Here is a 25548-nt window from a genome sequence, read left to right as displayed (position 1 = left end):
TCTATCTTCCTCACAATCAATAATTAAGACTGGCTTATTACTTTGGACTCACATCTACTTTGTCTAATACTCCTTCATTCCTCTGCATGCCTCTTCTGCCCCACCCCTACTGGAAAAAACAAAATCAAGTTGTATTAAAGTATTTTATAATAAACTGCAAATCCACTAGATTCCAAAATATTTCAATTCATGAGACACCTATAGCACATTATCTATATTTGTACACTTTATTTAAAAACAAATAATACACTTAGAGCCACCAAATAAAGATATCTTAATTAGCTTATCCATACCCTGAATTTACAAAAGAAACTTCTTGAACCACAAAAATTAGCATTTGGATTAATTTACATTAATTGATATTATAACTAAATTTAAAAATACCTGAAGATCAAACAATCTGGTCCAGGGCCCACCAGTTGCGGGGAGGGGGTGGGAGGGGGGGTGGAGAAAAGAAGTTAGTAGGAATCTAAACTGATGATGCCCTGGAGTCAGCTCTAGTAAACTGAAGTTAAGAAGGATGTAAAGTAACCAGTAGATTTCAGGATTACAAAGAAGTGGTTCCTCCTAAAAACAGATATTAGATCATACAGTTGGAATGCATGTAAGGAATACCTCTTAATCTGGATTGAAAAAAGTGTGTGGAGAGGGGGGTCGAATTTGTTTCTCACAAGAGGCAAACTTCAGCCAAACAATGAGAAGAAAGTAGGGAGGGAGGTACATGGTAGACTGAAGGCTTTCTGACTGCTGATAATACCGAACTTAGCAGATCTGTACAAGTCAACTAAAATACCATTCTCTGAGACATTTTCAGAAAGGAGCTAACAACCAGGGAAAATCATTCTACATTAACAAGGCACTCACTGGTTCACAGCCTGTTAAAAATCCAGGCAGACATTAAAGTTAATCTAAATTAAAATGAACTTTCTAATTTGCATCACAGGGATGGCAACCATGTGGTCCCAGTTAAATCAAATCTAAAGCTTAACTAGCAAAGATCCAGAAAATTCTGACCCCTAAGCACCACTTCAGGAATACTGCTAGAATAAGTAAGTGGAATCTAGGGATCTCTGTTTGGCCTAGATTAGTTTTTTGGTTTTTGTTTTTTTGTGGGTTTTTTTTTTTCCGATTAAGAAAAAAAACGAAAACAGAAAAACAAAAACAAAACTGATGCAATCTGCTAAATACTTTGTCAATCTGGTGTCCCTTACACTGACATGGAGGTCCAGCTAGATGATGGATACGGCCAATTAAAAAGCTTCCAGTGCTGAAAGTAAAAATGATTCAAATCATTTACCAATGACCTGTCCTTTGTTTTTAAAGATGGACATGTTTTCTGGACCTTCCCCTAAAAGGAACTTCTGGAATTGATACATTTCACAAAAATATACATATAATTTTCGGTCAGCTACTACTTTTATACAACCTGAATCCCAGTGTCAAACACATAAAGTACTGCAATTATATAAATAACTAGACAAGTAACAGTAACAAAGGCAACTTCTGAGTACATAAAATTAATGATTATGTACTTAATAGCCTTGAAATAGCTTTCAAAGAATAAAGTAAGCTGAAGAAAACTGTACTTAGAGCTCTTTTTCCATGTAAATTCAGTAACAGTTTGGCTCTTGGTTGAAAATATCACAGACGTATACTAACCAGAGTTGAACTATATCCACTCACTATCAACACTGATGATAAATTTTAAGCAGTTCTTTCAAAAGAAAACCAAAACTCTGAGTCTTTCAATCTGATTTGTGACATCTTAGTTCAATATAACTTAAATGACAAAGCCTGAGAAAAGCACCAACAGAGAAATTGCATCCAGTCATTTCTGATGTCATAAAGATTTGCTTTCATTAAAATGGCAGCAATGACAACGAGGTAGATATGAAAGATGCCATTTAAACACTATTCTTAGGTGGTATTTTAACTAGTTCAGGTGTTTAATCTAAAAATAATTTTTACTAGTTGGATCTTCATCACAGAAGAATTTCATGGCATGCTCTTGTGTAAGAGGGAAATATATGAAGTACTAAAAAAGTAAGCCTTTAAAAATTACATTTTTACAAAATTACCTAGCCAACATTAGAAGATCCCATAATTTTGGTGAATCAATAATTTCTTCTTTTACCTGAACTTAACTATCATGAAAGAATAGTTATTTTCCTGTCTACTGAAATTTCTAGGAATTCACATTCAAAATCCTTGGAAAGTACACGTGGTGCTCAGAAGAGCACGAAGACAGTGCATGAAATGTCCCTTGAAATCCTAGAAGTTGAGCAGATACACTGAAAAGACACTGATGGTCACAAATCAGGATCTTCACAGACTGGCAAACACACACGCACACGCGCACACACACATTCACTCTCTCTCTGTCTCTCAATCTCTCTGCCATAGCCCCCCCAACCCCCCCCCCCAGCTCAATCCTCATCCTCACTGTAAGGCTGCATTTGTATTTTATTTTAAAGGCACCTCTCATTCTCTAGCTATTGCCTTCTTGATGATATCTGTTTTGTTAAAAAAAATCCTGAATGTTCAATGGAAATAGTTCAGTACTGAGAATGGAATATTTTTCAATTCACATTTGAATAGCCAGGTTTTCTTACATTCAGATTTTAATAAACTAGAATGACAGTCTTTAAAACAAGCATGCTAGCCTATAATGAATATAGTATATACAGTAATTGAAACATTTAGAACTATATATTATACTGCAAAAGCAAACAGCACAACACTCATCATACTCATCATTACCTGTGGTGTACACGACCTCTAAGAATGAAAATACAAAACAGTAAAATGCACCTATGGTTTATATATATATATATATAATATATATAATATATATAGTCTATATATATTATATATATTCCTACAATATATATAATATATATTTATAAAATATACATACATTTTAGACATTTTCAAATAAATCTTTATCATTATCTCCAAAAGAAATTTATAGCAAGAATACTGAAGGAATGAAAGTCAGATAAACAAAAATTTTTCACAAAGTTCATTATCAGTGATGCAGCATAATTTCCCCCCTTTTAGTCATAACTAAAATGATTATAAAAGCTAAATACTTTGCATAACTAATTATCTGTTTAATGGCAAAAATCGCTAAACTTGTTCAATAGAAAAATACTGAAGGTCATTATATCACTTATGTTAAATACCTGTCTAGGGTTCGAGTAGCAAATGAGCTCTTTATGACATCTGGGTTTTGAGAAGGGTGCTGCAAGTCCCAGAGATGTATTCATAGCATATGAAAATAAGGCAGGGACCATGTCTCCTGCTGATTTTCATACTCTCCCAATACATTTCACCCAAAATATTTACAAACCAAGCACTATGAAAGCATTTCAATGACTGTGTGAATCTTGAATTTGTTCATTTGGGGGATTAAATTTCTGATAGGCTGGCGGGGAAAGCAGATACATGTCTATGCTTCTCTCTGGCTGGAAGACAGCTTTGGCTCATTTCTAGGCTGTGATCACACAGTGCTAGTGGAGAGGAATCTGTTTCTGTCTAGGGTCTCCAATGGCCCGGCACTGGCTGGCTAAAGAACTTCCAAAGCTCCATCATCTGCACCACAGTTTACCTATCTCATGGTCATTTTCCACTCACGAAGAGAGAAATTTCAACCAGGAGGTATAAAACGTAAGGGAAGAGACTTTCTTGGTTTTGAGAATTTCAGTGATGTAAGTAAAGCAGGCACTGGAGACCTTGCGAGGTAATTTAAGCAGTAAGTGGTAAAACAATAGCTTAGTCCATCATAAACATGCCAAGTAAGGGCACCCGACTGGATTTTCCAGTATACTTATATAAATGTTAGGTTAGCAACACCATTTTTTTTTTTTTACTCACTGAAGAACCAAAAAGAGGAATGAACCAAACACAATGTGGACTTCTGTATCTGCATGGGAATATAAACATTCACCTGGGAGTTCAAGTCCAGGTCAATTCATTCGATTATAGAAAGGAGTCCCTTGAGCCCACTGTGAACCAAAGCACAGATGAAATGACAAGGTAGCTGTGTCAAAATATTAAAGTATATCTGTCTATCAACCAGGCAAATCTAGCTTGTATGCTGCAAAACTCTAGAGGCAGAAAAGCAGAAATTTTAAAGAAAAATTGTCAATTACTATCCATATCACCACCAGAATACTTTTTCAGAGTAAATATACATATCATCAGAAGTGTCATTGTTACGACAATGGAATATGTTGGGAGAGGAATGTAGGAATTATATTAAAAGATTAAAACATTTATGGATATGGATTTTAAGTATGAAAACTACTATATATACATTTTGCTGAAAAGTTGGGCATTAATAATTTATTCCTAATTTCTACACTGGTCTCTGACATTTGGGGCAAACAAAAGAATGTGAAGACACTAGGTCCAAAGAGTGGGGTCATGGGAATCTTAAGAGCTGGTCACATGTGGGTCACAGGCTAGGTGAGCTCAAGGAACCTAGGTGAGCTCAAGGAACCCTGGTCCTTTATGACAGTTTTCCACAGAAACAATACTGACACACTGCCTATTAAAACACGCTGTGTACTCCAATTAAAGAATGGAGGGGTAGGGGAAGGGAAAGAGAAAACTCTTTAACCAAGGGATGCACTGAACTCTTCCATCCAGATTTCCAGTGGGCTCTTCTTCTTGGATAGATTAATGGAAGACTTCTGGGGCACAAACCAGGTGCTTTATTTAGTACTGCAAAAGCAGCTGCCTGACATTAACCATACCCTTTGGGCTGTCAAAACATAATTATAAACTGTTTTTGGTAGGTGTCAGATAATTTGAATATGAGAGACAAAGAAAAAGCAAGAGGTCATCCGAAGCATGGTTATGTGGATTTTGAAAAACAAGTACTCACAGATAACTTCCGTCTTTTCAACCACTAAAAGGTAAGATTTCATCAATATGAGATAACCACTCTGGTACTAGAAATATCACATGAATAAAGTGAATTTTAAAATTAATAGAAATTATCAAGATATGCCCTGCTTGCCCTTAAAAAGAAACAGAATCTTGAACCTGAATAAGTTAAATTCTTTAGTAAAAGCAGACTCTACTGACTATTGATAATGGTGACTGTTTTTGACAGCTTAACTTTACAATGGTACCAAATCTATTTTCAAAAAGGTAATACAATATAGAAATCTGCTTACAAACTAAATATTTGTTTAGCATTTTTGAATAATAATATATTTAACATATTATTGCATTTCTTTTTTTCCCCTAATGGTAAAATGCTTTGCCAGGTGCTTTTATGTGCACAGATGAAAGGAGAGCTAAATTAAAAACTCATTTGAACACTGCCTGCTCATTATGCACATCGGGTTAGTACAGCAGATATGGTAAAGATTACTGTTTTGACTACCTAATGTGGTTAACAAGATTTCTCAGGGGAGAACTGGGTCTAAATTTCTGTTCTTCCTCTATCATTCCCAGTCATCAAGCTTTTTAATTATCCCTTATAGCATGCCCTATTTACTCAATAGGGACAGGCTAAACCTATGTTCGCTCAGGCCTGCCTAGCAAATTAGAACAACCTCAGAAATAATAGCTCCTGTTGGGGGAAATTTTGAAACAGTTTTCAGGCTCACAGATTCAGCTGAGCTTGCAGCAACCAGAACAAACCTTAGTTTTAGAAAACAGTATACGAATTGCAAAACTATACTTTAACAAATGTTCTCTGTGCTCCTTCGGCAGAACAAAAGGGCAGGACAGGTTGATTCTTGCCCTGGTCTTCTGTATCTCTTTTGTGCAGTTGATTATTTATAAAGAGCTAGAAGGTGAAGATGATGTATTGTGTCATACAAAGACTTTGGCCAGTGCATCAGCCCCAGCACTGGCTATATAGCATTTGGATGGGTGGAAAGCTACATCGTGAATTGATTCTTCAAACTTTTTCCGATGAGCTGTAAACTCTTGGATACACGTCTTACTTTCTAGGTTCCATAAACGTATTGAACAGTCATGACCTGTATCAAAAGAAAAGAAAAAAGAAGAAGAAGAAGAAAAGAAAAAGAAATTGAAAGGAAAAATTACATTAACATGAAAATAGTAAGGATAAATAAATAATCCATAGTTGATGTACTTACTCCCAGACATCAAGTACAGGCCATTGGGATCAACTGCTAAACTTGTAACAGCTTCTAGATGGGCTACCATGGAGTGGATGAGTTTGCCTTTGGGAAAAAGAGATTGTTACTCTTTATTAACAGCTTTCCTCATCCTGAACATAGGCCAGTTACCATGTTACACTGATTTCTCCAGTCACCCCTCTCTGTGTACTTACTGCATCAATAGCTTTTTCCATCACAGCTAAAACAATGTGTCTCCCTCCTACTCTAGCCATGGTAATGAGAAACAAAAGCTTAAATTTCAGATTATACTTCTGTCTTTCAAATAGCAATATAAAAGTCAGTCATTTATACACAAATATTCCCTTAAGCCATGTTCATTAACTAAGACTAAGACATGAATCACCTACTTTGCATCCTTTAGCTACAGGCAAATTATATGGGTTGTGAGAACAGAAGAGACGGAAAGACAAAGGAACGGAGGGAAAACCTGGCCACAATATTGGTGGAAACAACATATAGAAAGGGATTAAAATATTAAATTACTCATTACTCACAGCTAAGCGAAGTCAGCAAAAGTTAATATATCTACAAAGCTAATAGCAGATACTCAGGTAAATATGGCTGCCAATATGGAGTGTTTTCCTCCGAACACAGCTCTTCAGGAATTTCCTTCTGACTAGTGAATGAAAGCTAATAAAAAATGGGAAAGCCCACATATCCTCCCCACCTTACATATAGTAATTCAAATCAATCGGGACCAGATAGTCAATATTATAATACCGAAAAGAGTAGTCTATGGAAAACTGAATCAAAAACACAAATGACTTAGGGGTTTCTAGCTCCAACACTAAGGCTCTCCAACATTGGACAATTTTAAAGTTTATTTATTTACAGAGAAACTGTGAGCTGGGGAGGGGCAGAGAGAAAGAGAGAGAGAGAGGGAGGGAGAGAGTGAGGATCCCAAGCAGTCTCCGCAGTGTCAGTGTGGAGCCTGACATGGGGCTCAAACTCATGAACCGAGGCTCAAACTCAAGAACTGTGAAATCATGACCAGAGCTGAAATCAAGAGTCAGATGCTTAACTGACTGAGCCACCCAGGCACCCCAAACTTGAACAATTTTAAACAAAATATAATGATCATATGCCTCTTACTTCTAACATGTTTCTACTTTTCCCCAACATATTCACAGCAAGAGATCAATTTTATTGGTATTTGAATGACCTTTTCAATTGTGTCCCTAGTGATAACCTTGGTGCTAGGGCCAAAACATAGTATCTACTTATTATTAAATAAACTAACATGAGGAGCGCCTGGATGGCTCAGTTGGTTAAGCATCCAACTTTGGCTCAGGTCGTGAATCTCACTGTTCGTGGGTTCAAGCCCTACATCGGGCTCTGTGCTGACAGCTCAGAGCCTGGAGCCTTCTTTGGATTCTGTGTCTCCCTCTCTCTCTCTGCCCCTCCCCTGTTTGTACTCTCTCAAAAATAAATAAAACATTAAGTAAATGACTTAAATAACCTAAGATGATTTTATATGCTATCATGAAGACTAGTTCTTAGCAGATTTGGACAGAATGAACAGAAACTGAGCTGGAAGAGTATTTGTTTCCATGCTTATTCCTAGACTATATAGCCACTAACAGACACCCAAGTCAGCCTACTTACAGTGGGTTTTATTTATTTATTTTAACACTGATCACTCTGTAATAAACACTTACCTGTGTTGTTATCATAGAATTTGATGTGCCTGTCTTCATGAGCAGTGATGCTGATGGGAAGAGTAGGATGGCTGATGACTCTATTTATTTGACAGGAAGAGGTGGCTGCGAAAAAGAAAAAAAAAAGAGCAACAAAGTTAGTTAACGCTACTATTTCTTCATATAAGAGGACTGAATGCTCACCTATGGGACTTTGTGACTTTAATATGTCTTTAGTTAATTTATTCTGTGACTGTATTCTCAATATCAATGTTAGGAAAGAAGAAGTGCCTGAACAATACCATACTGACAAATGTAGAGGTACTTACAAATGAGAATTTTCTTTTCCACCACCTGCAATCAATGGGTGCCACCTAGCGCTGAGCGTGGGGCCACAGACATTTCTCATTCTCTGATGATCTATGATATTTCTGCAGCTTTAATAAAGTTCCATCATTACTTACAAGTAGATGATAACCAAATTTAAATCTCCACTCTTTCTAGATATTCTTTATCACATGGTTATCATCTGAAGACAAATATGACAAAGAGAGCTTCTGAAATGTATAATCTTGTCTTTCTCATCATAATAGAAATGGTTATCATTTGACAGTCTACCGTGTTTGGAATCTTCAAATAGTCAGCATCCTAACAGTAGTTTTTGTGCCCTACACAGTAACTTTCAAAGAATTTCAATTATACGCACAATGAGAGAAGCAGGCCACATGTCATTAGGCCCGTATCACAGTACATGAACTGTTTCATGGTAGAAACTGATGAATCCGTGTGAAATGTAACTAGTTCTTGTACTATTTTTGAAACTCTGCATATTTAAAATTATTTCAAAAAGAGTTAAACTTTTTAAAATCTTAGTAAAGTTATTACGAATTTACATTCACGTAATAGAAAATATAGCTAAATATAGATAAAAATAATGGTAATATTAGGGTACTCTATTGGATTTTCTTGTGGTCCCTAAAAATATGACATCTTAAAAACTGAAGGTAATCTTTTTCCAGTACTAACGGCCTGTTATCTAAGAATAAAACAAAAAGTCACTTGACCACGTGGAGTAAGCTCAGTTATACTCAATTTAAATGGTCCTTAACAAAGACTTTAGTTTCAAAGCTCAGCCTGTAGTTGTTGTTGTTTTTTTTTTCTTTCCTCCAGAGATAACATACCACTGAGCATTATCCTCTGTAGGATCTAGCAGGAGAGTAACAAAAGAAAAGAAATACTTTAAGTAAAATATCCCATGTATTCTGAGAGAGAGGTTTCTGAGAATAGCTTCAATTATGCTGAGACCTAGAAAATAATTATGATAGAAATCAAATGATGGAAGGAAGCAAAAGAGTTTTTACTTAGTAATACTTTTAAGGAAGTTTCTCCACTTAATAGTAAATCAGACATGTAAGCAAAATGCAAAGAACACTAGGAATAAATTGAACAATGAATCTAAAAAACTCCTGCAAGTATTTGTATTCAGCTTGTAATGTAGAAATGGCTTACTTTTCACTGGACTGACAAGACCTCAATTACCTGCTTCAAATACCTTTGACTTTATCACAAATCACCACTGACATTAATGAACAGAAAGTGAGTCTATTCTGATTTTTAAAACAAAAACCTCCATCCTTTTTAATTCTATAAGAAATTTACTTTTACCTTGAAACATGTTTTTGGTCTGAACTTTAATTTTTTAAAAATCTGCTAAATTACAGAAAAGAACAATGTAGTAAAAAAATAAATAAGCAGGGGTAGTCACAGTAGAAAAGAATAAAAGTACAGGTCTGAAGTAATAAAACTGATAATTTATACAACTCTAAAGTAATCAAACTGATAATTTAGGAAATGTCAGGACAGGGGCGCCTGGGGTGGCTCAGTCAGTTAAGTGTCCGACTTAGGCTCAGGTCATGATCTTGCGGTTCGTGGATTCGAGCCCCATGTCGGGATTTGTGCTGACAGCTCGGAGCCTGGAGCCTGCTTTGGACTCTGTGTGTGTCTCTCTCTCATTTCTCTCTGCCCCTCCCCTGCCTGTGTTCTCACACTCACTCGCTCTCTCTCAAAAGTAAATAAACATTTAAAAAAAAAAAAAGGATATATTTAAAAAAGAAAATGTCAGGACATATTATTATTATAACTCAAAATAATTATCACTCATTCCAATAATGTTGCCTTTGTTCAAAACATTTTTGGCAGTTTTCTTCAGAAAATGTTTCTAGTATCAGGCAAAAAGTCACATGACTTTATTGTCACACACTTAAAGAGAAAATTGGGATTGCCGAGTTTAGTTCATCCATCTCATCCACCAGAGTTGACATCTTATTAATTTGTAGCAGTCATTAAAGTCAGTATTTACCACTCAGGACATTCTAAGAATTGACTACAATTTCTGAAGGTAATTCCAAAAATGTTCACATCCTTCTTAGTTTCATATTGTTATCTGTATTTTACTAGTGTAGCTTTAAGTCATATATTTAAATTGATTTTAAATTTATTGAGAGTCTAAAACCTATTATTTCTTGACAAAAAAAAGTTTCTCCTTTTCTTATTCCATAATATCAGTTTTTATTTTTTCACCCCTCTCTTTTACATCCAAATAGTTCAAAACTCTATTCGTGTGTATTTCCCCAAACAATTCTCCTAAGACCTCAGAAAAAAACAAAGGCCAACAGATCGGGAAGAGAAAATGAAGAAAGCCAAAATGGAATGAGGGAAATTTTTGCAAGGAAAAGAGGGGGGGGGGGGGGGGGGGGGGGGGGGGGGGGGGGGGGGAGGGAGGGAGAGGGAGAGGGAGAGACAGACAGACAGACAGACACACACACACACACACACACACACACACACACACACACACCATGGTAATTATTTTCAAAGCTAGTTCTCAGATTAAAACAACAATATATATGTACACAGCTTCCTTTGTCAACTGCAACCTAAAATGTACTTGTCTAGATTAAGCCTAAAGACAGAAAGCAGTGGTTAAAAAGCCAAAAATCAAAAAGATTCTATAGTATCTTTTTCACAATCTGAGAAATTATTTCCTGACTTTCTGTATCCAATGAGAAGCTTCATATTTGAGATTTTAAGAGACACAACTTGATTTACAGTCTAATCAGTAGTGAGCTGTGTCAAATAATATTATTAATACAAAACTAAATTGATTTAAAAAATGAAATTATGAGAAATGAAAAACAGATTTATTTTATATTCAGAATAAATATTACTTTCTTCAAACAGAATTGAAAACTAATCATTTGGTATAAAACTTGACTCCTCTTTGTTTTTTTTATCCCCATATTATTTTTTAATATGAAATTTATTATCAAATTGGTTACCATACAACATCCAGTGCTCATCCCTCCCCGCCTTCCCACCCCCCATCAACCCTCAGTTTGTTCTCAGTTTTTAAGAGTCTCTTATGGTTTGGCTCCCTCCCTCTCTAACCTTTTTTTTTTTTTTCTTCCTCTCCCCCCCCCCCCCCACTTTGGTCTTCTGTTAAGTTTCTCAGGATCCACATAAGAGTGAAAACATATGGTATCTGTCTTTCTCTGTATGACTTATTTCACTTAGCATAAAACTCTCCAGTTCCATCCACGTTGCTACAAAAGGCCATATTTCATTCTTTCTCATTGCCACGTAGTATTCCATTGTGTATATAAACCACAACTTCTTTATCCATTCATCAGTTGATGGACATTCAGGCTCTTTCCATAATTTGGCTATTGTTGAGAGTGCTGCTATAAACATTGGGGTACAAGTGCCCCTATGCATCAGTACTCCTGTATCCCTTGGGTAAATTCCTAGCAGTGCTATTGCCGGGTCATAGGGTAGATCTATTTTTAATATTTTGAGGAACCTCCACACTGTTTTCCAGAGAGGCTGCACTAGTTTGCATTCCCACCAACAGTGCAAGAGGGTTCCCGTTTCTCCACATCCTTGCCAGCATCTATAGTCTCCTGATTTGTTCATTTTGGCCACTCTGACTGGCGTGAGGTGATATCTGAATGTGGTTTTGATTTGTATTTCCCTGATGAGCATCTTTTTATGTGCATGTTGGCCATCTGGATGTCTTCTTTAGAGAAGTGTCTGTTCATGTTTTCTGCCCATTTCTTCACTGGATTATTTGTTTTTCAGGTGTGGAGTTTGGTGAGTTCTTTATAGATTTTGGATACTAGCCCTTTGTCTGATATGTCATTTGCAAAGATCTTTTGCCATTCTGTCGGTTGCCTTTTAGTTTTGTTGATTGTTTCCTTTGCAGTGCAGAAGCTTTTTATCTTCATGAGGTCCCAACAGTTCATTTTTGCTTTTAATTCCTTTGCCTTTGGGGATGTGACTTGACTCCTCTTTGGAATAGCTCAAATGCTATTCCAAACAATATAGTTATAAATGTGCATAAATTTAAAGTCTTAAAATCAATTGTAAATCATTTTATCCAAGTAACTGTGTTCTGTGATTTAAAAGGCAGAACTCTTTATAATAACAAGTATTTTTTGTAGTTGACTCTAGTAATTATAATTTTGAGAAAGTTTAAAAATTTGACCCAAAGAATACTTAAAATTGGTATACATACTTGTATCTAGGTTGGATTCTAAAGTGAGAATGCGCTGTTGCGTTTCCATGTTAAAGATGCTTGTATATCCTTTGCTGAACGATGCTACCATATGGCTCGGGTCACTGCTCACTAGATCCACAGATGCAGGGATTCCCAATTCTAAGAGAGTCAGAACATATTCAGAGAATGGCAATCAGAGGGTCTAGTTGAAAATGTCCTTATAATATAGCAAAACAAATAGTCACAAGATTTCCTTAAGAAGTAAAGAAGGCTCAACATTAGAATAAAATTAGCTCATTAGCCATTCAATAGAGATTATTTCTTTTTTTACTGTTAGCCCTAGCCTATTTTATTATCCTTACCTGTTCGGCAAGTCTTCTACCTGTTACTCAGCTAACATATTCACAGAATGCAGGCCTTTACTCAGAAAATAAACGGAAAACATTTCTGGGCTACAAGTTTTGTTGCTTCCACTTTTACCTGAGGCTTAGGGTGGCATTGTGGGAATTCTTTAAGAGACCATCTCTTATGAGGAATTCTAACTCATCGAAAATACGGAATTAAAAAAATAAAATTTCAAATTATTATTTACTGGTAGAGTCATGCAAATATCAAATGCAGGCAACTCATCAAAACCCAGACACAAGTTAAAACAGCTCAAGAATAAAGAAGGTACTTTATTTATCATCTAGAATAGGATAAAACTTGGCTAAACTTACAGTGTACTTACAAACATAAAAGAATAGAATGATATGTATACATATCATGTATACATATACATGAATATAATCTGATTTTTTTATATGGTTGAAAATCTAAAGCAAGCAAGCAGTTAAAAAATCTGTATATTATAGAAGAAGATACATTAATAGCTAATAAGCACACACACACAAAAGTGCTCACAATAATTAGCCACCAAAGCGATGCAAATTAAAACCACAATGAAACACTGCTACACACCCGCCAGAGTGGCTAAAACTAAATGAACTGATAACACCAAATGCTAATTAATTAAGAATGAAGCACAGCTGGAATTCTCATACATGCTGTCAGTGGTATAACATGGCATAACCACTCTGGATAAGTTTGACAATTTCACATAAAGTTGAACACACAAAACCACTTCTAACTCCCAGCAATTCTACTTCTAGCTCTTTACTAGCTCAATAAATAAATAAATAAATAAATAAATAAATAAATAAATAAATAAATAAAGTTCATAGTAGTTTTGTTCATAATACTCAAAAACTGGAAACAACCTACATGTCCATCAAAAGGTAAATAAATAAACACACTGGTTTAATGAAATACTATTAAACATAAAAATAAATAAGTTGATATGTAGAACATGGATGAATCACAAAAACATTAGAGAGTAAAAAGCCAGGTACAAAAAGAGTACATATTATATGATTTCACTTCTATGAAATTTTAGAACAGATAAAACTTATTTGTAATGAAAGAAATCACACCGCTGGTTGGAAATGGGAAGAGGGGCTGGGAAGGACCCAAAGACACTTTGAAGAGGTGAAGGAAAGGTTCTAGATCTTGAGAGGTATAAGAGTTATATATTTGTCAAACCCAGTAAGACATGTCTTCAATATCCATTTTTACTGTAGATGTTATATTTTGATTTAAAAAACATGTTTTAATGTGTGTTCTTTCATTGAATACTATGCTTTTAAAAATCATAAGTTGGAAATTCAAACAAATATGCTTTCATTAACTTAAAAAAAAAACCCTTCAAATTAAATTTAAACTCTAAGAGTTTACAGAATCGTTTACTTATTTATTTGCTTGTTGTTAGAATTAGACACTTTATAAAAGATTCAGTTGAATGATAAAAAAAAAAAGCATATACCTTGATTATCATTAAATACACTTAGGGCTGGAGCAGCCTCGGCTGTATTCCATAATCGGAGAGTGCCATCTGCTGAACAGGACAACAGGCGCTGATGGGCAGCACTGTAAGCCAAGCCCCAGACAGCATCGGTGTGGCCCAGCAGAGGGCCCCTTAAAACAGAAGGATCTACACAAAATAGCAAGAATGCAAAATCAGGAGAAAAAAACAAATCATAAAGGTAACTCAGATTCCAGAGAAAGGAAATACAAACAAAAGCGTCTAATAACAGCACAAAATGTGCTTCCTAGTTTCTATTATTCTTCTGAAATGTTGCAGTAACTAAAAACAGGCTTGGAAATATGCACATGCAGAGTCTAGGACTTATAAATTAAAATTTTAAAGTACATATTTCTCTCCTTAAAAAAATCAGGTATTTCCTTCTCCTTCCCTTCTTTCCATTTGTCTAGATTTTTTAAAAAGCACGTTAACACACATCATTTGAATTTAATCTGCGTTCAGAGAAGTCACAACTATTCCTCGAGGAAATGAACAGAGATCCTTTCCTCGTTGAGCTCTGTCAGCACTTTGGACACGCTTCTTCAGACCAGCCTCCTGTACCTCCACACTACAAATGGCAGTTATTCCTGGGAGCAACAGGTCCCTGGAATTCACGGTGGACACGAACTGAGACATACAGGTCTTCCCCTCTAACAGCACTAACCGACATGTGAATGATGTGCATGAAGGGAAGGAGGCTCACTTAGCACGGTTTCGTGACAAAAGTCAAACTGGAAACTGTAATTATCAATCCTCACAGTGACTCTATGAAGCAGTACTTTCAAGATGGCTCACATGTTAAGTTTAAAATGTCAATGTTATCTGTCCTCTACTCTCTGTCATATCATAAAATATTTATTGAAGACACGGTGTGTTAGGCACTATGCTAGATGTTGGGGCCACACAGATAATTAAGACACAGTGCTATCCTGGTCTCAAAAGATGTTGTGATAAGTACAATAACAGTGACTGACATCGTATCCATGGAGAGTAACAGGATTGAGTGAAAGCTTCCTGGAGAGAATGACACCTAGAGTATACGGGGGCTGGCCAGTCAAAACTAGAGGGAAGCCACTGCTGGCAAAGGAGGCGGCACCTGCAAAATCACAAAGGAAGGAAAGCACGACATGTGAGGAAATTTACAAGCAATTCAGCACCACTGAAGTGTGAAGTTGGAGACAGAAAGATGAGAGGAGAGTGGCTACTTTAAGGTGGGATTTCTACAGCATATCAAGGTAGTTGGGAGTTATTCTGAAAGCAAAATGAACCACTACGGGGTTTTCCAGGAGCAGTAGGATGAAGTAGGTATTTAATAAGGTAGCCTTCACTGTAGTGCAGAAGACAGACTGGACAGAATCCAGATGACGGCAAGGGAACCGTTCCAGCAGTCTGGGGGGATGATGATGAACACCTAGGGAAGGGCATTGGGAAAGGGGGCAAAGCAGAAGGGCTATATTCAAGGAATATTTAGGTAATTAATATTAGGTAAATATTAATTACTAGGAAATTAATAAGGTGCAGATAGCAAACAGAACAAGGCAACAAGGATAACTGTTAGGTTTCTAGCTTGGGTAACTGTGGTGGTGCCACCATCTCATAAAGAATATATGGGAGAAGAAACACAGCACTTGCGGGGATTTATGGACAATGAGATGGTGACTTTGAAATGTTCTGTAGGCAGTCTGAGGCTTACAGAAGATATTTATGAGTCAACAGCATATAAAACCGTAGAGGTGGATTCAGTCTACCAAAGAATATGCATACAAAAGATGGAATGAATAGGGTGTGGGCCTTGATAAATGCCAGTATCTAAGGTGAGAAAAATAAAAGTTTATGAAGGATAGGAAACAAATTGTCACAGAAGCCAATAGTGGACAAATTTCAACAAGGATGAAATGTTCTACAGTTTCAGATAGCCAATACGTCTAGAAAAACAAGGACTGGAAAATACCCCTTGGATCAGCCAATCAGGTAGTCACTGATAATCTTGGTATATTTAAGGGGAATGACCAGAAGACAGACTGCAGAGGGATGATGCCCAGGGAAAGGACATGGAATTAGTAACTCCAAATTGTGTATTCTAGTCACAACCACCAAAGAGACACACACACAGATGATGAGGGAAACAGAGACTAAACAGAAGCCAGGGAGGGAAATGAAGTCAAGAAAAGGCTTCCCCTTGCCCAGGAGAGAAGCTACCTGGATTTAGTTATATGTGGAGGGGGTGGAAAGAGAGAAAAGAGGGCAAGGCTTAAGATGAGAGCAAGAGAGACAGCAAGAACGAATCAAGTGCAGTCTCAAAAGAAACAAGAGAGAATGAGGTCAAGAGCCAAAGGAGAAGGGCTGGTTGCCTTGGGACAGAACAACTGATCCTCTCATAGAGAGATAAAGGAAGTAAGGAAAAATATGGAACAGATCAATTTGTAAGAGACCCGGGGAGAGAGAGGGGGTTTACCTTTCACAAAATACATGTTAAATGTTTATTAAATATATGTTGGGAAAATTTTTTGTTTATCGAATTTATCTTTACTTAGGTTTGGTGGTAAAATTAATCTAAAGTGAAGAGGAAAATATGGTTTTAGGACAAATATGACACTTCATACCATTCTAAAATCTGAGAATATAAGAGGAAACCAAAAGAGTCAATTCCTAAACAGTTTTTGCAAAAGAATTTATGGTAAAATCTAGTGATAGATTATCATGTGGATGTATGTTTCACAGTACTGTTCCCAAGACTAAAGGCACTTCTTAATTTTTAAGGCCTTTCAAGTATTTTGGTGTCATGGAGCTTAAAAATCATTACCCTCTACACACTCCAGTAACTGATCAAGAAGATGATGCCAACATTAATTTTCCTTAGGCTGTTTGTCAAGAACAGTAATGAAATGTGTAATAATGTCTCAAGTAATGTACAGATGCCCAAAATGAAGAAAACGATGGTCAGTCATAGCCACCATTTCCAATCAACAAAACTCTGGGAGGGTGGGAACTGTTTTTTGCAGGAATAACCCATTTTGTTTCTTTTTTCTTTATATCAAATTGATTCCTAAATACAAGAGTCCTTTTCAACCATATAAAGACCTTGTTGTCTTTTACCAATTTATTAACATATCTCATTTTATCCTTATATATGCTATGTAAAATGTGTAAAAGGAAGACAAGTTATTCTTGCATATCCTGGGGGAAACACCTACCGTAGGAGTCATAGGGATCGACGTTGGGGTTGGTGGTATTCCAGCCTTGGATCAGTCCGTCGGCACCCCCACTGTAGCACTGCTCGCCGCTGCTGCTCAGCACCACACAGAGCACTGGTCCTCTGGGAGATAAAAAGCAATTTCTATTCCCCCAAATCAATCTGATAATAGGACTTGTTAGAAATAAGAGTGCTTAATTATTCATATGGCTTCTATGTTTCAGCTTTTTACGATGAATAAAAATACTATGGAAGCATCGCACATCTCTCTTCTGCTGCTAAACCAGAGGTTGGCAAATTATGGCCTGTGGGCCAAATCCAGCCAGTGGTCTGTTTTTGTACAGTCCTCAAGCTAAAAATGGTTTTTACATTTTTTTTAAAGGGTTGTAAAACAAACTGAACTAAAAACAAAAATATACAACAGAAAATATATGGCCTACAAAGCTGAAAAAGTATTCACTATCCGACCCTTTCTACAAAAAATGCCAATCTCTGTGTTAAATCAAGTGAATAAGTATAACCCTTAAGCTTATGTGGAAATATGAGCAGCATGCAATATGTGTTCATAATTTTAAAATTCTTGGGTTTTTTTAATCTATATTATCTTTAAAGAAAACAAAGGTCAGGATTTATAATATTTAACCCTTACTGCATCAACTTATTTTAAGCAAGAGAGATATCAATTTAAACATTATCCAAATAAAACCTAATTTTAGCAAGGATCTCTGGTAGTGATAAACTTGTTTTTAACACTGTATTATCTGCCAGTTTCTTTTACATTTACAAAAGAAAAAAGCTACTAAATACAAAAAATATATAACACAAATATTTAAGGGAAAGAAAATAAAATACTCTAATCAGGCTGATGTACAGTGATGCTGACTTAAAACAAAGAAAAAGCACATACTTACTTATGAGCCCTGAATGTATAGATAGGCTCCACATCAAGAGATGTACTCCTAAATCCAAGAGAGAGAGGACTTTTACCACTCTAAGTTTCAGTAGTAAACAGTAGCCCTGAATATACGCCACAAAATTGCCTTTAGAAATACCAACACTGTGGTAATATACCATTCTCAACCTAGGACACCTAAGACAGCTTATCTGATATCAATCACATATTTTTGTGGCCTCAAGAAACACTTGTTTAGTAGTAGTTTAGTAATAATACCTGATTGTAGTGTTCTCAGCATTATCCTAGTCTATTTGACTAAAGGAAGAGAGAGTCACACTCAAAGAGCATCATAGGCTTTGAGGAGATAAATTTCTGGATTCAATTGGCTGGCTAACTTCAGGCAAATTATTTATTCTTTTGGAACTTCAGATTCCTGTACATATTTAAAACAAAACTGAAAAATCAGGATAATACCAAATACTCACAGGATTAAATAAAAGTCTACATGTAAAACAGACTAGGCTAGAAACAGGCATTAGCAGGATTTCAGCACATGGCACTTTAATTTCTTTGCATTTCCATAAAGGTTAAGATATCTGTCCTCGATACTTGTAAAAGTTGTCCAAGTCATCAGTTTATTCATTAATCAGAACACTGAATGTATAGATACTCTACACTAATACTGGCCATGACTGTTAATGGAAACTAGATGTAAAGTCAATTACTTACCATTTCTTATATTGTATTACAGTTTTTTATATGATTCTCTCCTCAAGCATTTCCAAAATTTTATGCTCAAAGGTAAACAGGTCACTGTTATTTACATGTGGAGATATTGTTCCTAAGCTATCACCAGCTAAGAAACTTGTTTCAATATTTTTCTAAGTTTTAGTCAAGAATATATGAGACATTGACATTCTTTGGTCGAATGAGATGCCCATTGTGGCCACAGAACTAAAAAGACAAAAGGCACGATTTATAACAAAGAAATAATTACTCTCTGCTGAAGATACCTGGTCCTTATGAGAAGTCACTTGGTTTTAGCAAGATCTGGTTGAACTGGTTGATGAAGACTGATAAATCAAGTATTTTATCAAGTTTATGTAGGACTCACAGCAGGAATGTTCACTGATCTCGTTTAAACTTGGCAATAGATATCCTCTATCAGTAGTAAAACTTCTATAATCTTTGCCAGTTCATGTTTATTTCTCCTTCCAATAACAGAAGTGCCTGACACCAGAGAAGGGCCATTACTGGCATATGCTAGGTTTGGACCATCTGATTCAAGGACACAGGAGAGCGACCTCCAGTAAGTACCCTACCAAGTGGGACCCGGACTAGCTTGGTCACTGATAAAAGAGATTATAACAACTCATGTCTGTTCATGCTTAAGAGAGGAACCGAGGGGCTGAGGGAAGAAATAGCAGTTAAGTGACAGGAATAACAGTGCCTTTCAGTCTATACATGTTGGTAGGTATGGAAAGTACCTAAAAGGTCAAGGCCAAAAGACAATACCAAAGAACAGTCCTTCACCCCTCAATCAGCCTCCCTTCCACATCATTAAGTCCAAACCTAATAAATAATATGGCAAGGTTGTGCTGGGGAATGATGACACGCCTACACCTCTTTACAACAACAGTAGAAACCTTCAATATAGACAAGGGAATCCACAAATATGACAACCATTTAAAATACTGTGTAAGGATTGTAAACAGCATTCACAAGCTCTGGGAAACTATCAGATAATACTATTTCTCCCTCAGTGTCAGTTTTCCAACCTGATATCAGATTTTGAGTAAGAAGGGAAAAATTCTAATGATGTGACACGGTAAAGAAGAAAAAGCTGGAAGGTATACTTGAGAAATTTAATAGCAAATAATTAAGTACTTTTCTGCTGAAAACTGATAATTAAAATACTCATAAACAGGGCGTCTGGGTGGCTCAGCTGGTTGAGCATCTGACTCTTGATTTCGGCTCAGATCATGATCTCACCTTTTGTGGGTTCGAGCCCTGTGTTGGGCTCTGTGCTGACAGTGTGGAGCCTACTAGGGATTCTCTCTCTCCCTCTCTCTGTCCCTCCCATGAACGCTCTTTCTCTCTCTCTCTCTCAAAATAAATAAATAAACTGAAAAAAAAAAACCCTCAAATACAGTTAAAGTAGAATATTCTCACTTTTTGGCTGGGGCTGTTTTCTGCAAATTCCACATTTTTAATGTGTGATCCTCTGATGCTGTTATCAAAACGGGCTCAGTGGGGTGGAAAGCAAGGGCTCGAATGCCATCGAAGTGACTTCGTAATGTAAACTTAGGGTTCCATGTCTTCCTCAATGCATCTTTATTGTTTGCTATCTATTAAGGAAACAAAAGAAAGATACCCAGACATCTGGTTCAGGACATGAAAAAAATTATATTTCAACATTAATTCTTGCTGATTTGTCATTAAATCATCACATTGTACAACTGTCAAAACAATATAATTTCTAAATGCAAATAATCAAATCAAAAGGCAAAATTAACAGTACGTCAACAGTGGTTTTCTTTGAAGAAATATGAATGAATACACAACAAAAAAACAAGTAACATAATTCAAAATTGAAAGAAGACTAAATAACAAGAATGGGTCTTTACTAGGATGACTTAAAAAAACAACAGACAAGTAATTTCAACCTAAATTATAGTATAGAAACTAATTTGGGATAAAACCTGAAAACTAAGTTACCTTTAATAACCTATTAACATTATAGAATATGATCCTACTTCTAGATTTTCAGTACTTTCTATGAAAAGCTAAATTTTCTTTGTCAAATTGGTAACAACGTTTATAAACTGGAAACATAAAATGTTAACCCTGGAAGAGACAATCAGATGTTACAAAACAATAAATTCCATTTGCAAAACACAACATTATCTTGCTTTTCTCCACACAGACTCCATCTCAACAACTTAAAAAATGCAGTTTTTCACTCCAAGAATATTCCAACTTTTTTTTTCATTTCCAACTAACAGCAAAGCCAAAGAGGTTCATGTTTAACTTTACACTAGCACCACATATCCTATCACATATTACATTACACTCCATGACTAACAAGCATTCTAGATTTAAGCACGAGTAGGGCACATATTGGTTAACACACTGAAGAAATATTGCCATACTTACAATGACAAAAAAAACCAATACTAATAATAACTGCTATTTTGAGCATTATTCATTACTTTATACATTTTTCAAAAACTTAACACACATTAACTCACTTAAGTGTCACAACAGCTCTATGAAGGAATCAACATTATCCCCACTTTAAGGACCAGACATGTAAAGAAAAGAGAAGCTGAATGAGTTCCCTCTAGTAAGTGGAAGACTCAGGATTCAAAACCAAATAGCCTGACTTAAGAGGCTACACTCGTAATACAAACTATAACTTAGGACCCGGAAGTTTAAAAGTCTGCAGAAAAATTTGGATAGGGCAGGTCACAATTGGAGCAGTAAGAAGACAGAACACACGATGCAAGGAACTACTATAAGATCTGGGGCGGGTTATCTTTGCATGGGGGTTGGGGGTGCATGGAGCAGGGGGAGAAGCAGAACAACTAAGTTGACTCTTGTCTGCTCTTATTGAAGAGCTGAAAGATTTTCATATACAAAAACAATTAGATTCCTTCTGAATGTCTTAATGTGGTAGACAGCCACTGAGATGGTTCCTGATCAGCCCTACGTCCTCATATTTACATCTTGTGAAGTCCCCTGCCACAATACAGGGTTGCTCTGTGTGACCAATAACATATAGCAAAAGTGGTGGCAAATTACTTCCAAAATCAGGTCATAAAACCTTGCATCTTGGGTGTTCTTGCTCACTCTCTTTTCAAGTACACCCACACTGGGAGAAGCCAGCTGCTCCACCGAGAACGCCACACAGAGGCTCCTGGGTGAGAAACTAGTCCCCAGCCAATAGCCAGCAAGGAACCAAGGCTTTTGAACAACTGCATGAGTGAGCCTGGAAGGAGATCTTCCCAAGTCTTCATTTAAGACTGCAACCCCTGCTACATGCTTACTATAACCACATGACAGACCAGAACCACACAGCTATGCTGCCCCAGATTGCTGGCCTCCAGAAACTATAACAAATGTTGTTTTAAGCTGTGTCGTGTGCAATTTGTTACACAGCGGTAGGTTACTAATATATTTATCAGAACTAGAGACTTCTTTTAGAAACACAGACATAACACTAAGTTTTTAATAACAGCTAAAAAAAAAAAAGAATGACATTTGTCTAGAGACATGACTGAATTCTGTAACATATGGGACAAAATCTTTGTGAGGTACGTATAGAGAGGACAAAAGTATCTCACGGGAACTTCTGCTTTTAGCCATGATGTAGACTAGACCATTAGGATCAAGTCTGTACTGAGGACAAGTAGAAAAGCTGAGCTAATAATTTTTAAATGGAGAACCAGAAAAATAGTGAAGAAAAAGGAGGCCAGGATTTAGGGGAAGACAGAAATCTAAAAAGGTGAGCCTGATATTTGGAGTTGTTTCTCCCCAGAGGGTATTTGCTGATTCCAGAGGGGATGGATGAGAGGTCAGGCTGTGCTTTTGACGCTTGGGCAGTGCAAGGAGATACAGACTGGTGTCCAGGGCCTGCCAAGAAGGTGGGGCTTGGTGAACCACTGTGCTTTGGGTTTTGAGTCCAAAGGGTTGCATCCTAGACAGAAGCGTGAACTAGAACAAAAGCCCTTGCAGAGACTGCAGATCAGCTTTAAATCATCTCAAAAACTGAAACTGAAATGAGGTGATCCAGATTTCTACTGGCTACAGACATCTGACAGAAGCAAATTAAAATATACTCCCTGGGGGAAGGTATCATCCTAGGCCTAAAGTTATTTCTATAGACATTTTTTCAAGTATGGTTATTTGGACACAATAAAAAATAACCATGCCCACACAAGATTATATAGCTTAATGAAAACAACTGGGAACATAATCATGCTTACTGTGTTCAAGAAGATAAAAGACAACATTGTAAATTTTGGAATAAATCTATAGAAAAAGAATTCTAGAAGCAAACAATGTAAGACCTAAGTAGACAGGTTTAATTACACATTACACATAACTGAAGAAAGAATTAGTTAACCAGAAGATGGGTCATAAAAACATCTAGAGTGAAGTATAGAGACAAAAGATGGAAAATACATAACAAAGGGAGCAGGAGACAGAGGATGTAGAGAGTTCTAACAATATAACTAGAGTTCCAGAAGGAGAAGAAAGAGAGACGTGTAAAAGCAGTATTTGAAGATAAATAGCTGAGAACTTTATACAAAACTGAGAAAAACATACTAAGCCAAGAAGGTCTAAGAACTTCATGAAGGTTAAATAAAAAGAAAACTAAACCTTGGCTAACAGTCAAGACATAGGAAGATTATGAGTCATAGAAGAAAAAAAAGAATCAGACTAACATTGAACGACCAATAAAAGAAATGACAGCTGACTTTAGCAGAAAACGAAGGAAGAAAATGAAATAATATATTTAGAATGTTTAAAGTGAAACTAAATACAAAACAAAACAAAACAAAACAAAAACCTTGCCAACTGGAACTCGATACCAGAGATAAAAGTTAACCCACTCAGGTGAAATAAACAATTTAATAAAACCAGAAACTGAGGGAATTGGATACCAGTAGACCTTCACCAAAGAGAAGTATTAACTGTTCTTAGAGTAAAAGAAAAGTGTTCCAGATGGACAGTCAGATGCGCAGGGGAGAACAGAATAAAGCAAAATGAATCATGTAAAATGGATAACCCTAACTGAATGTTGAGTGTATAAAACATTATCTTGTAGGAGATAAATGTCGAGACAAAATATATAGTAATAGTAACATATATGTACAGTAGGAATTTTTTAAGTATAGTTACAAGTGTTCTAAAGGTCTGTGCATTAAAATTTTGATAAGGATATGTGTGGTAATCTCTAGGGTAACAATAGAAAGAGTAATGAAAGACTGCATAATCTCCAAATAATGGAGTGGGGGTGACTTATAAAAAAGAATCCCAATATAGCTAAAAATAGGAGAAAAAAGAACACAGAACAGGTAGCACAAATAAACAGTGGGTTTAAATCCAAATATATCAGTAATTACTTTAAAAAGAAATGGACTCAATGCTCCAATTAAAAACGTTGTCAGGGGCACCTGGGTGGCTCAGCTGGTTAAGCATCCGACGTCTGCTCAGATCATGATCTTGTGACTCAAGAGTTCCAGCCCCTTATGGGGCGAGCGTGAGCCCCGCTTCTCTCTCTCTCTCTCTCTCTCGCTCTCTCTCCCTCGCTCTCTGCCCCTCATGGGATTCTGTCTCTCTCTCTGCCCCTCACTCATTTGCGCCCTCTCAAAAATAAGTACATACATACATAAAAATTAAATAAAATTTAAAAAATAAAAAGGTTGTCAAATATTAGATGAAAAAACAAAAGTCAACTAAATTGTGTTTTTATACACAACAGATGTAGAATATAAGGATACAAAACTACTGGAAACAAGTATTTTTTTAAAAACCTGTATCATATATGCAGAGAATGGGGAACCAAGAGCCCATTTAGATGAGGTTATTGTAGTAGTTCCAGGTGAAGAAAACAATGGAGTAGGATGAAAAGTAAAAAACAGCTAACGATTTTAGGTATTTTTGGAGGAAGAACCCAAAAGACTTACTAATGGACTTAGCAAAGAGTGAGAATTTTGATTTGTAGGAAGAGGAGTGAGTGGTGAGGTTCCTCTTTGGAGCACATCCTTCTCATATCCATGGTTTGCTTAAGCATCCATCTTTACAGCCCCCATGTGGTAGGAGCTATACTGTGTTCTCCAACAAAGATAATGAGGTATCAAAGTGAGACCATTTTCATCAAGACAAGACAGGTTGTAAATACTTTATAAAACAAGCAACTGTTTTTCTGACAATTTAAATGTAGTTATAAAACAACTGTGTTTGGGATTAAGTAAATGCATGCATGTGTAAAGGTATGACGATTTCAGTTTTGGTCTAAATCACTGATGGGTCGGCCTTAACATCTGCAAGACACCCTGCAGACATCCCTGCCTAACAATAACTAAAATCTCCTGTAGACCAAGTATTCACTGATAATGTACTGGAGAAGAAACTCAAATGTTGCCATTAGGGAGGCATGAATTTCAAGTGATCTCTGGTGCCTTAAAACATA

At 36.3% G+C, this 25548-nt stretch overlaps 1 protein-coding gene across 2 annotated transcripts in view; it reads right to left on the bottom strand.

Annotated features, from left to right (window-relative positions):
• Positions 1 to 201: 201 nt before the first annotated feature.
• The window catches only part of STRN (striatin), a 94292-nt gene continuing 68945 nt past the window's right edge, over positions 202 to 25548 (bottom strand). For both annotated transcript variants that reach the window (XM_023251959.2, XM_023251960.2), the window contains 8 exons: positions 20520 to 20695; positions 18364 to 18411; positions 17454 to 17575; positions 14221 to 14388; positions 12378 to 12518; positions 7826 to 7930; positions 6123 to 6209; positions 202 to 6002 (listed from right to left, as the gene is read on the bottom strand). In XM_023251959.2, the coding sequence (XP_023107727.1) occupies positions 5833 to 6002; positions 6123 to 6209; positions 7826 to 7930; positions 12378 to 12518; positions 14221 to 14388; positions 17454 to 17575; positions 18364 to 18411; positions 20520 to 20695 (1017 nt within the window). In that variant the 3' untranslated portion in view covers positions 202 to 5832. The remainder of the gene's footprint in view (positions 6003 to 6122; positions 6210 to 7825; positions 7931 to 12377; positions 12519 to 14220; positions 14389 to 17453; positions 17576 to 18363; positions 18412 to 20519; positions 20696 to 25548) is intronic.

This window comes from Felis catus, chromosome A3 (assembly GCF_018350175.1).
Source record: "Felis catus isolate Fca126 chromosome A3, F.catus_Fca126_mat1.0, whole genome shotgun sequence".
NCBI lineage: Eukaryota > Metazoa > Chordata > Mammalia > Carnivora > Felidae > Felis > Felis catus.
This window is presented reverse-complemented; position numbering and strand designations above follow the sequence as displayed.